General features: G+C 38.7%; 1 protein-coding gene across 1 annotated transcript; it reads left to right on the top strand.

The window, feature by feature from the left end:
• Positions 1–537: 537 nt before the first annotated feature.
• Positions 538–8,448, top strand: ASPA (aspartoacylase). The gene is made up of 6 exons (XM_032785807.2): positions 538–904; positions 2,988–3,183; positions 4,423–4,516; positions 5,136–5,243; positions 7,303–7,412; positions 7,993–8,448. The coding sequence occupies exons 1-6, from the start codon at positions 666–668 to the stop codon at positions 8,188–8,190; spliced, it is 945 nt and encodes a 314-aa protein (XP_032641698.2). The 5' UTR covers positions 538–665; the 3' UTR covers positions 8,191–8,448.
• The last annotated feature ends 5,286 nt before the right edge of the window (positions 8,449–13,734 follow it).

The raw sequence follows: 13,734 nt of genomic DNA on the forward strand, positions 1-13,734 counted from the left end.
CAAAAAACATATTTCAAGAAATCCAGCTGTATTTGGATTACCAAATCGTCTGTGGTAGTTGACAGTAATGAGCTTTCAGCATTTTGTCTTTCACAATACCTAAGATGTGAAATCATAACTTCATATTTTGTTGTGTATTTTTCTTACTTTAAACCATTTCTCTATTGCATATTGTACTGGCTATGTGATATAAAACACAAACGAAGTGATGCACAAATATACCTGGTAGATCCAATTTGAAGTGCTAGCATTCTGTGGATTTTCTAGGTAGAATGTGAACATTATTTTGAAGTACAAATTAAAAATTATATTGTTTTTCATTAGTATAGTATTTGATTATACACTGTATAACATTACACATTGAATACAGAAGTTAGTGATTGAACTATATAACTGTATCTTTAGCTGATTTATACATATTATGATCCAAATATGGTAAAAAGAAGGGCAGGATTTGGGAAGGAGGAGTGTCAGTTTAGCAACACCCATGTATTGCAACAGAAAACTCGTGAGACTTGTTAGAGAAATATTAATACACTTCAGTTAATATCTGGTCTAGACAGATAAAAAAGTCAAACATTTTCTGTCCTTTCTTAGGAACAAATGTTTTACTTTACTATTATTTTCTGTTTTGATTACAGCAATCATTAAACCAGCTTAATAGAATGACTTCCTGTTATGTCGTTCATGAGGCTCCTGTACGAAGAGTTGCTATCTTTGGAGGGACTCATGGCAATGAGTTATCAGGGGTATTTTTGGTCAAGCATTGGCAAGAGAATGGAGATGAGATTCAAAGAACAGGGCTGGAAGTGAGACCGTTTATTACCAACCCAAGAGCTGTGAAGAAATGTACTAGATACATTGACTGTGACCTGAACCGAGTTTTTGATCCTGATAATCTTGGGTAAGAATAACTGAGTGCTTGTATATTTTTAGTTTTCTATCTTAAATGTTATCAGGAGCTTCTTTTATTATTTTATTGGTAAAATTTTTACATGAACACCAATATTTTCTTGACAGTGCAATCACATGATATTGTTCCCTGACCTTTAACCCAGAAAGACCAAATAGAATGTACTTAGTTGCTTCATTGTTTAAATAGTGCTATTGCAACACGAGACAAATTATCACAGAAAGTTAGACTATATTTAAAATCAATATAAAATTTGCTTATTCATGTAAAGTTAAAGTATTGCTATGACTCTGAGTGACAATGTCATTTCTCACGTCTTGAAACCCCTTGGGCAATTTAACTTTTGGACTGTTGTTAATGTCACTGTACTGGTAGCCACATACCCAGTTGTTAAAACTCAAAGATATTTAAATATAGATAAATATGATATCATGTATCTCTGAGAAAAAACAAATGTTTTATAAATATTGAGAGTATTTTAAATTTCAGTCACATATAGTGTAGAATGAAATGTGAAAACAGTCAAGTTTGAAATATGCATAGTATGGCAAAATTATACAGACAAAATTGTCAGTAAATTAAGTGATCCCACTGTATTTCTTTATTTACATAATCTAAAACAAAGTGTAACTATTCCAATTTAAGAGGCTTATTTTACAATGATAAATGACATTTGTGTTAGCTCTGTGTTTGAGATGTTAACTGTCGAAATGGACTTTGGTAGGTGAATCAAGCATTTTTAAGTATGATATATCTGCATGCTCAACAGCTAATTATGCAACACAAAGGTCCTGATGGGAAAGGTGGATAACAGCAAAGACCATTTTATCTAAGGGAGAATTGTTTTATTGGTAGTTTCCCTTAGAAGGTAAATACTTGGCAAGAGACAAAGGTCTGCACCAACTTTTAAACTATTTAAGCATACATATACTTATGCATTTAGAATAATTTGTCTTCCTCTTTATTATTTCACCTGCTTTGAAATTGGAATGGTTTAACAAATGTACTGTCAGCTTATCTAATTTAAAGTACAGTATTTCTTCTTAAATGCTTTTTGTATAACTTTTACTAATATTTCTCAGTAAATCCCAACAGATTACTCAAGACTAGAGCATTAGTAAGTATATTTAGAAGACTATTATACTTTTTTTTTTCTGATGTGAAGACATAGTTACCAATAGCTTTACAAAAATAGAGTGTGATATCCCACCCCACTGGAGGTAATGGCATAGCTCTCATTGACTTCAAAACAGCAGGATTTTACCCAGAGTACTTACATCTTTCCCCTATCCCAAGAAGTTCTGTTTCAATTAAATTAAAGCACAAAGATAATCTATAGGTATATGACATATCAGATGCCATTTTACAATGAAATTAATAAAGTACAGTACATTCAACTATAAAATTTCACAACCATAAACTACCGGTCTATTAAAAATAACAATTTGATTTAGTTTTGAAGACATTGAGATGGAACTTACTAAAATCTTGAGGGAAAGAATTCCAGATGGAATCCATAAGTATCATCTGCTTTATGGAGCGAGAGGACCCAAACCAAGGGATCGTAAGAATCTGGTCAGAATATGAAAAGTAAGAAGATGATCAAAAAGGAAACAAGCCATGAAAAACATAGATCAGGACCAAGGTCTAAGGGCATGAACTAGCTCTTAAAAGACTTCTATGTTCAACAGATGCTGGATTAGGCCCTAGAAATGACTTTACATGGTGCATAAATCTTGTGCTGCCTTTCTATGCAGAGGGAGAATTTCAACCATTGTGAACTGGGAGCCCATGCAAAGTAGTAAAGCAGAAGTAATGTAAAATACCATTTTAGATTAGGTGAGAAATCTTGCAAAATACTGATAGAGACAACAGCAAGACACATTGCCTACTAGCATTTATACTTGTTGAATTCAAGCACAACCTGTTACAGGTCAAACAGTTTGACAGGGTAATTGCATATGATATATCGATTCTAATCAATTATGGAAAAATCAAATGAAAAGGATACTCTATTTTTTGTTGACAGCAAAGCTATAGAATTTAATTAATTTATTTGTACTAATATTAACAGCAGGCAAATCACAGAAGATATTCCATATGAAGTGAGAAGGGCTCAGGAAATCAATCATGTATTTGGTCCAAAAAATAGTAATGATGCCTATGACATTATTTTTGACCTTCACAACACAACTTCTAACATGGGTGGCACTCTTATTCTTGAAAACTCCAGGAATAACTTTACAATCCAGATGTTTCATTACATTAAGGTAAAACTAATTTTTAATAAACTTTGAGAATAAATTTAGATTTGTATTTGAAACATATTACTGTATATCAACTTTGTGCCTTTATTTAAATACATTTATGTTGTTTTATTTTGCTAAAATGTTTGGTAAAGAATATAAAACTAACTATAGAATGGGATATTTACTATCACAAAGAATTATTAAATTGGATCTGGTTAGTACTGATTCCAACCTTTCATGATAACAATTGATAGATACAGCACTAGTAAATAAATTACCAGTAAGACAAATGTGGGGCCAGCAGCAAAAAATAACACACACCAAATTAATAAAAACTTACAGATCATTGGGTCTGTTTTTAAACTAGTCTGTCATAAAGCTGGAAAAAATTGTAGGCTGAATGCAAAATTTTGTAAGACATCAGGTATTTAAAATGCAGACTTGAAAAATGTATGGAATAAGGCTATGACAAAAGAAATCCTGATATACATTGGCTGCAGTACTAATAAGTGTTGAAAATGTTTAATCTTATTGATATTGCAAGTGACACAAATTTAGGGTGAAACTTTCAAAAGTGCATCATGTTGGCCTGTTATCTTACTGAAGTTAATGATAAGCCTCCTATTGTCTTTAATGGGAGCAAAATTAGGTCAATATGGTATATTCTGAAGATCCCCTCCCCTTAATTCATATACTTCAAGAGAAGATATTTCATATACTTTGACATATGATATTTAACTTTCATCGTGTCCCATCCCTCTGTTTATATATTGTTCAAAGATGTGGTCAGTTTATGTGTAAGAGTATATGAAGATTGGCATACAGCTAATCAAAATGTAGAAATGATAGGCAGTAATCTAGAAAGGAATGGACAGGAAGGCTTTCTGCCAAGATATATAAAAGAACTGGGCTAACTCACTGTGTGTGTCTCATAAGAGAATCTAACCCTACCTAGAAGAAAAATATTTGAAATCTGTCCTAAAGCAATTTGATTCTGGGTAAATTAAGACTGGGACTGTGTTCATTTATATTAGTCTGCAGCAAAGTTCAGTGGAGCATGCCTGTCATGAACTAAGGGAAAGCAGACCAACAAATATAGCTTTGTATGTTTTCTAAAGATGTCCTACTTATTTTAGGGCCTTGAAATAAGAGCAACATATTGAAGACATTGTGTAAATCACTTCAGCATCAGTAGTCTTTTGTAGCGCAACATTTTTAATATTTGCATAACAAAGACTTTTTTTTGACAAATCTTCACAGAATGCTTTGGCTCCAGAATGCTGTCCTGTTTTCCTAATTGAACATCCTAACTTGAAATATGCAACAACTCGATCTATAGCAAAACACCCTGTTGGTAAATATGAATGTTGAGACCACTTTCCAATCCCCAGAAATTATGAAAATAGATGCCTATCTCCAAATATTTTTCTTTTTAAGTTGTTTCTTTAAGTTAAACAAATTTCTATGATGAGCTTCATCCACCTGCTTTGTAATCGTATGGACTTGATTTGGTAAATAAATTATCCATTCTGCAAAAAGTGCCCCCCTTTTTTTTTTATACTCAATCAAGATGCTTTTTGTAAGAACAATATTTTATTGGAGATATTTATAATATTTTAGGATAGAAAGTAAATTGTGTTGTTTGATTAACGGCAGTACTGATGTTTAACTCAGAAGAGGTATTTATTTCTCATAAATAAAACTAGGATGCAATGTTGGTTGTTAACCAGAAGAGGGATGGTGGGATACAGGAAAGAGAAATTGTGTCTGAACTGAAGTGGCTAACCTGTTCCTTTATACTACAATAGACAGGATAACATTAGAGAGATATTGCATTATTTTGCCTCCAATGTTAATTAAACTGGTAATTCTAAAACAGTAAGCACAGACACACACAGGCATGTATGTTTTTAGTGTGCATTTTAAACATGTGACATACAATGTCTATCAATATCTCCCTCATTTGTACACAGGTGTGGAAGTTGGGCCTCAGCCCCAAGGAGTTCTTAGAGCTGATATTTTGGACAAAATGAGAAAGATTATCAAACATGGCCTTGATTTTGTGCACATTTTTAATAAAGGTACAGTAAATCATGCAAGCATGAACACTCCTATTTTCTGCTAGTATCTCATTGCAAAAAGAGTAGATTTTTTTTAAATAAATGAAGCTACAGCATTTTGCAGTGAAACAAATGCAACTCATATTTTGTATTATTATTGTAGTATTAATAATAAGTTCATTCATACAGTCTTTAATAAATTATTTACAATTTATTTTACTCAGACTGAATTACAGCATGATGAATAATTATATAAGAATCTTGGAACTGAAAATTGCACTTAAGCCTTAAGAATTTCTGTTAATGATTTTTGCCCTTTTCATTGAATCTTGAGAATCTAGAACTATGGTGAAACTTGATTCATAGCTTCTAGGTCTGGAAGGGACCTTGAGAGGTCATCGAGTCCAGTCCCCTGCCCTCATGGCAGGACCAAATACTGTCTAGACCATCCCTGATAGACATTTATCTAACCTACTCTTAAGTATCTCCAGAGATGAAGATTCCACAACTCCCTAGGCAATTTATCAGTGTTTAACCACCGACAGACCAACTTTTTCCCTAATTCACCTAACCCGTCGCCTTGCTGCTGCAGTTTAGTCGCACTCTTCTTGTCATTCCTAGAGCTAAGGTGAACAAGTTTTCTCCCTCCTCCTGTATGCACACCCTTTTAGCATCCCTAAAAACTGCTATCATATGCCCTCCAGTCTTCTCTTTTCCAAACTAAACAAACCCCAATTCTTTCGCCTTCTTCACAGGCCATGTCTCAGGGACTTTAATTCATATCTTGTTGCTCGTTCTCTGGACCTCCTCCAGTTTTCCACATCTTTCTTGAAATATCGGTGCCCGAACTGACACAGCTACCCACTGAGGCCTAACCAGCGCAGAGTAAGCTGAAGAATGAACTTCTGTGTCTTGCTCATCAACAACCTCTTTAATGCATCCCAAAACTCACATTGCTTTTTTGCAAAGCCTTACACTGTTGATCATATGTTGTGTGTGGTCCTACTATAACCTAATCCCTTTCTGCCGTACTCCTTCCTGGACAGTCTCTTCCCATTTTGTATGTGTGAAACTGGATTGTCCTTCCTAAGTCAAGGCACTTGCAATTGTCTTGTTAAACTGTTCATCCCGTTTACTCAGAGCATTTCGTCCATTTGTCCCAGATCATTTTGAATTATGCCCCTGTCCTCCAAGAGCAAGTTGCATCTTCCCAGTTTGGTATCATCTGCAAACTTAATAGGCATACTTTCTATGCCAATATCTAAGTTGTTGATGAAGATATTGAACAGAGCCGGTCCCAAAACAGACCCCTGCGGAACCCCACTTGTTATACCTTTCCAGCAGGATCCTACAAGATATGTCATAGATATAAGGTGGTAGTTCAAAACTGTGTTCAAAACTTATTTTATAGTAACTGTATGCTGAGAGTGCTATATAAACAAGAAACATTTATAATGAGCAGCTTATTCATTTCCATTTCTTACGTATACCTTTACCTCAAATCATTTTATGAGGTAAACGTATACCTTTACCTCAAATCATTTTATGCACCTACATGAAGTCAATACATAGTTGTTATAAATTAAAATATCTTTGTATTGGGAAAGTTTTTGCTTGACTGCTGATTGTCAGTTTATTCTTGAAGCAGTGACATAGGCATGCATCAGTGCCATCTAAGAATTCCACATTATTGTGTCAGAAAACAAGAACTGCATGCAATCCCATCAATATCATTCCCTAACTATTAAATAATAGTGTCAGATTTTATGAATTCCTCATCTACAAAATAAATTTATTACTGTGTATGCAGTGATTGAGATCCGTGATTTTAACAATACTGTTCAAATTTAGATCCAGATTTTTATGCAATGCTAAGCAACTGGGTCATCAATCAGCAACCTGACCTTCATGGGATAGGAAATCTGGAGCTAGACATATTCATGTTTCTTGAGTTAATTACTAACTGATAAACTATGAACAGATACAAATGAATGACTTCAGCCACTTTAAATAAATGAGATGTACTATTTAACTGGTAATTTGCTGACATGACATTTAAAAATATATTTATCCTTTCTAGGAAAGGAATTTCCACCATGTACAATTGAAATTTACAAAATAATGGAAAAAGTAGATTATCCCAGGAATAAAAATGGTGAAATTACTGCTGTTATTCACCCTAGCCTGCAGGTAAAATCTATCATTCTTCATTTACAACATTTTTATAGGAATTCCATTTGATGTTTGGTTTATGGTATATCATCAAATAAGATATTTACAATTATGTCAGACCCACCAATGGAGAGATTGAAGTTTTAGAACCATTCATATAAGTTTTATAACTAATGGTTTACAGTATTTCGGTAATTGAATTGGGAAGTTCTAAACTCAGTTTTGAACAAAAAGTCAAGGAAAAGTCAAGGAAAAGCAAGTATGGTATACTTTCATTCTCAACAGGTACTTCCAATTATGGGAGCCAAACGTTTGAGAAACCTTGGGCCTGATTTTCAGAGTTGCTGAGCATTAACAGTTCCCATTTATTTCACCTGGAATAGTGAGTGCTCAGCACTTTTAAAAATCAGGCCCAAGATGCATGCCTGAGGTCAGGCATCCCAAATCAGTGGAGCTTTGAAAGTTTTGGCCATAAACTGCACAGAGTAGTCTAACTATGCATAATAAACTTAAGAATCTTATATGAAAGTTATAAAAAATATGAAAGTGAAAATATAATCTATTTTCTAACATAATCTATAATCTAATTTCCTGTAAGGATCAAGACTGGCAGCCACTGAACAATGGGGAGCCTATATTTTTAACTATTGATGGAGAGACCATTAATTATGAAGGGGATTGTACAGTATACCCAACATTTGTGAATGAGGCTGCATATTATGAAAAGAAACAAGCTTTTGTAAAAACAGTCAAAGTAAAACTTACTGCAAAAGGTATCAGATCCTCTTTGTCTTAGAGCTAGGACATTTGTAAAAGATTATGAAACTTTTTTAGACATATGGCAAAATTCATAGCTGATTTCTACTCCATGTAATCCAGGTGAAGTCAGTGGGGATTTATGGACCATAAGTCAATGGAGAAGTTAACCCTTAATTTAAAATTGTGTATTAATTAAATTTTACTAAGCACTTTGAAGATGAGAAGCACTTTTGAAATGCAAAAGTATTATTTTTAGCCATGTTCAATAGTTTATTGCAGATACTAGAAATAAATATTACTAGTTTATATAGCTGATTATTTAATGCATTCTGAAAAACTGTGTCTATATAATATACCAAATTATTGATCAGTGTTAACTTTTATATAAAGATTTTCCTACATTTAAATTTTAAATCTTTCCCAAATGTTATTCAGAGTTGTGCAACCTGAAGTCTCCATTACTGAAAAAATACACATTGCATTAGGAAATGTTTTCAATTTGAGTAAGAAAGTTACTCTGAATAAAATAAAATGGAAACCAGTGTGGCAAGGCACCTTCTCAGTCTCCCCACTCTCTGCTGCTTTTAGCCCTGGCAAGACAGGCTCAGGTAACGCAGTCCCCCTTAGGACATGGGGGAAGTCTGCTCCCCATATCTCCACCAGTCCTGTTTAGCAAATTCTTACTCCCTTGTGGGAGAAAGTACTGCCTCTCCTCCTGGTGGGTCTCACTGTTTCACTACTCCTGGCAGTAAGACTCCTTCTCTCTCTGCTCTCCTCCTCTTCCTTCCACAGGGAAGGGTTTAAAAATGTCTCAGGCAGCCCCAAGTTGGAATCAGCTGATCCTAATTAACCTCAGGTAGCTCCCCCCCAGCTGATTTCTAATTTGCTACCTTGGTAACCCTTTCACAGCTGAACCTGATTGACCTGTGGTTGTCTCTCAGTTGATAAGGAGGAGGGCCTTTTAACCCTCTGGTACTGATTCCTACCCCTCCCTTGCAGCTGTCTGTCCTGAGTTTATCACACCAGGTATACTTCAAATATTATCTAGTTAATGTTAAAGACAAATAAATCAAAAATTGATTTTGTTGAGTTAGTGGCATATGTTTAAATCAAATATTATGTGCCCAGGAATGTACTGGTACAATATTATACTTCATGGTCAATATTTGTGGAAAGTGTAAGAATTTTGATGAAAATATGATAAAATTTCTGCAGCAATGAAAATACAACGCATTCTGTAATTGCAAAGTTTTTCAATTACATCTACACGTTGTCTAGCTATGCCAAAAGAAGGACAGGAGAAATTTGACATTGGTTTAATCAGGCTGCAACTTTATTACTAGATGTCTGGGACAACCTGGCAGATAACAATGTACAGTGCAGATAACCCCATGTTTATTCCATAATTACCTAGGGGACTTTTACCAACTCCCCCTCTTTTTCCATCCATGTCCATCCAGCAAATCCATTGCTGGGACCTTACCATCCACCCCCCACCTTCCAGGAGCGCTAAGGTTGCCTATAATAATGGGGGGTTGGCCCCCTGACATACCAATCATAGGAGTTCCCAACCTTATAATTAACACCTCTTTTTAAGTCTTTTTCCAAGCCATTTATCTGGTCACTGTATACCTTTCCTATGGAGTACCTGCACTGGACATCTGCCACAAGGAGCCACCAGCAATTAGCTTGGCTGCCTCCTCCCCACACGTACTTGGGTTCCCAGACATCTTCTAATGCCATGTTTTATACCAGTTAAAACATGACACCACCTAAGTCGGACAGGTGAACCCCATGCTCCCAAAACAACTCTGCTGCCCCATATACTATGCCAGGATGTGAAATTACTATCTTTCCTATGGTCCCAAGCAATTTGGCCACCTTCCTGTTCACATACCTCCTTGTCTTGTCCATCCTGGGGCAACTCACGGCTCCCCGACAGATCCTGAAGCATGAAGCATGTCTGACCAAATCATATTAAGTCCTGAAAAAAGTTCAAGGATCAGCCCCCAAGTCCCTCCTTGCTCTGAGCATTAGTTCCACCCCTTTAAGCTTTCCCAAATTGTCTTCCCAAAAATGCACCACATTATATCTGGGGGCTGCTGACAGGCCTGCACAGCATATAGCATCAGTATTAGTTGATCCCATAACTTGACCCTCCTTGCATGCTGACTGAGTATCACCTCATCACCAAAGCCTAGCTATGAACCTTTGGGCAACCCTGGACATGTGGCTATAGGCACAAAATACAATACTATGCCTGCAGATCCACACCATTGTCTGCATGGCTGGTCGTTCAATATCTGTAATGAGATTACGATAAATTAATGCTGACTTACCGCCTGAGGTCTTACATACATTCAGTATGCATCTGAATGCAAACACCCAATTGCCTAGATTGCCTCTGCTCCCATACCTGTGCTGCTGCCGTTGCCGCCCTGATTCTGAATGAGTGGAACCAAATGAAAGGGCTGACAGCCCCAACCTCATCAGCCCCCGTCTCAACCCAATAACAAATCAATATGCTATGAGGGGACTCCCATCACCATACATTAAAAGGGGGCCTTTCCCCTTTTGCCGTATAACCCTGTAGGCCTTCAAAGCCCGAACTGGGCAGACCCCAGGCTCACCACCCTGCCAGAGGATCACAGATTCACCCCAGCTGACTTGATCTGGCTTTGACCGTCGGAAGTGTAATATTATTGAATGCTCCTGCCATTGCATATCCCGCAGTTGCAAAGCCCTTCCTGTTGAGTCCCTACCAGACCCAGATACTAGCTCACTGATCCTGAAAGCACCAAAAACTGCTGTCAAGAATGCAGCCCTGAACAAGGCCGCCTCCTGTTCATTATGAAATACATCGCCAAGGATCTGAACAAGTTCCCTAAGTATGTAAGCCGTGATGGAATGATGGGAATCCAACCTAGGTCCACCAGTACGCGACCACCCAGCCAAAAACCTTCCAACTAAAAAACCACTGCAAAGATCAGGATACCATTTAGTCTACTGATGAATGTAATGGCAGAAAGGCAATTCAAGATTGTGGAGGACACCAGTTGACGGTTTGCCAATCACAGCACGTGCCACCGCATCTGTTCCTTTGTAATGGACCATATTGCTGACTGGTCTTCCTAATCCTGAAATTGCATGAAATCATTAAAACTTCTCTCACAACCCTGCCACGTGCATGGAGCAACTGATCTCCGCACCACACTGAAAACCATTCTACGCCAAGGTTCCATAGTACTAGTGGCATCTCCCTGGGTTCCTGGATGGCTCCTGGTGCCAACTCCAGAACTCTGTGGACCTGAAAATGAGACAAGGCCTGTGCTATGCCATTGTCAATGCCAAGGAGGTTATGAAGCAATGTAATTCCCTGAAGCCTTTCCGGGGGCCAAGATTTGGGGCAAAACACATAAAAGGGATAAGAATCTCCATTAAACCCAGCCCACCAATTTGACCCAACACCCTTGCTGGGGTAGTCCCACCGGAGGCCACAGCCCATTCCATTGCTGCTTGAAACTAGCCTTGGGGGAAACCCACAAGTTGTCCACAGGCAATTGGCTGGATGGCCCTGCCCTGTACCCCGAATTCATTCTTCTTTAATTATTGCCTTAACATAGCCAAACCCTACTCTTGACTTTAATCATTATTATTTTATATAAAGGGGATAAGAACACCCATTAAAAAATCCAGCACATAAATTTGACCCATTGGCTTTGCTGGAGTAGTCCCACAGGAAGCCTTAGCCCATTCCAATGCTTGAAGCTGGCCCCTTGTACCGGCCTGCCTTCTGTCACCCACATCCTGTTCAAACAGGGCCTACTTGCAGGTGGCATTTGTTCTACCCTGTGTCCTATACCTCCCCTCACCATTGTGGCAGGAATGTGCTGTATGAGACCCAAAACATGTTTTGCATGCATGCCTGAATGTATAGATCTTGCAAAAGCCACTGCTATAAAGAAATGTATGCCTGTGAATGTATTGCATGCCTGCCCAGTTGGTAACAGCAACTGCTGTGATTAGATGTATGCCACTGAATGTACTGCATGTCCATCCGATTATATTTATGTATCTAACAAAGCCGGGCTTCTCTCTGGGTAAGCTTCAAATGTAACACAAGCATAGCTAAGGAATGCAGCCTTAGCAAGACACGGCTCCCATGGCTGTCCCCATGTTTGAGGAACTTACAGGTAGCCTGTATCAGCCGTGCAGTACCCTGCATCTGCTTATGGGGGCGGAGAGGGGCAACTGAGACAGTTTCTGGCTGGCCCATGTGATACCCCATCATGGGTTTTTTTGTTTTTTTTGTGGGGTAAAACCTCAGAGGAATCACTTGTGCCTGCAGTCCCCACCTTTGCCATGTCATTTTGGTATCAGGATCCTCATTTAACTGATCCTGTCCTCAGTGTCTGCCTCATCTCCTGCAATCACTTGAGTGGAATGTCCTAGAACTGGGCGAACCATTACGCCTTGTTCGGCCTTGCAAAGCTGTGGAAACAGCCTCAGATGCAATAACCCTGATTACTTGTATCAAATCCCAGCTGACTGTCCCACCATCAAACGCAGCCAGCTCACTTGCCTGGGTGAGTGCCTCACCTTGAGACCCTTGCCCAAGCCTGATAGGCTGCCCTTGGCACTATCAGGCACTATCCCAGTCTCCCCCAGCTCCTCGCTCTTGTTGCAAGGATCCTGCCCGTGGCTCACCCATCCCAAATAACTGCACTCCGTCCACCCTGTGCAGGGTTTAATTCGTCCCCTGTCCCATGACACTAACTGAGAGGGTGAAGCAAAATTCCATTCCCTTGCTGTTTCCTGCCCACAGCAGGTAAAACAGAAACCCTGTTCCCTAAACCTCTGTGCACTGCACAGCTGCTATGAGAGGGGGCCGCACTCCTCCCTCTACTAAAGGGACAGAATCTGGCTACGAGCTGCTTTGCTACTCAACGGCACCTCCCTTTGTGAATTCACTCTGCTATGCCTGCTTTGCCCCGCCTGAACCAGGGGAAATAGAGAATTAATCTTCCCCTTGTTCCTCCCCGCTCTCATTGTTCTATGTCTGCCAGGAGTCGTGCCGACAAAGGCCTGGTTCTCTATTCTGAGACTGAAGTGGGAGGAGGGCTTTCTCCCTCCTCCCTGCTCTCCTTCCACGTGGGTGCAGCCGAGTTAAACTGTAATCCGGAGAACTACTAAGGCCTGGTCTACACTACGCATTTAAACAGAATTTAGCAGCATTAAACCGATTTAACCCTGCACCCGTCCACACAACGAGGCCCTTTATATCGATATAAAGGACTCTTTAAACCAGTTTCTGTACTCGTCCCCGATGAGAGGAGTAGCGCTGAAATCGATATTGCCCTGTCGGATTAGGGTTAGTGTGGCCACAAATCGACGGTATTGGCCTCCCGGATGGTATCCCACAGTGCACCACTGTGATTGCTCTGGAAAGCAATCTGAACTCGGATGCACTGGCCAGGTAGACAGGAAAAGCCCCGCAAACTTTTGAATTTCATTTCCTGTTTGGCCAGCATGGAGCTCTGATCAGCACGGGTGGCGATGCGGTCCCAAATCCAAAAAGAGC

The sequence above is a fragment of the Chelonoidis abingdonii genome, chromosome 20 (genome assembly GCF_003597395.2).
Source record: "Chelonoidis abingdonii isolate Lonesome George chromosome 20, CheloAbing_2.0, whole genome shotgun sequence".
NCBI lineage: Eukaryota > Metazoa > Chordata > Testudines > Testudinidae > Chelonoidis > Chelonoidis abingdonii.

What these genes read in the sequence shown, in the direction of transcription:
- ASPA (XM_032785807.2), top strand. Translation starts at nt 666, where the DNA reads ATGACTTCCTGTTATGTCGTTCATGAGGCTCCTGTACGAAGAGTTGCT. An exon ending in TATAGCAAAACACCCTGTTG is followed by an intron (nt 4,517 to 5,135) that starts GTAAATATGAAT and finishes ATTTGTACACAG; the next exon opens with GTGTGGAAGTTGGGCCTCAG. An exon ending in TTATTCACCCTAGCCTGCAG is followed by an intron (nt 7,413 to 7,992) that starts GTAAAATCTATC and finishes ATTTCCTGTAAG; the next exon opens with GATCAAGACTGGCAGCCACT.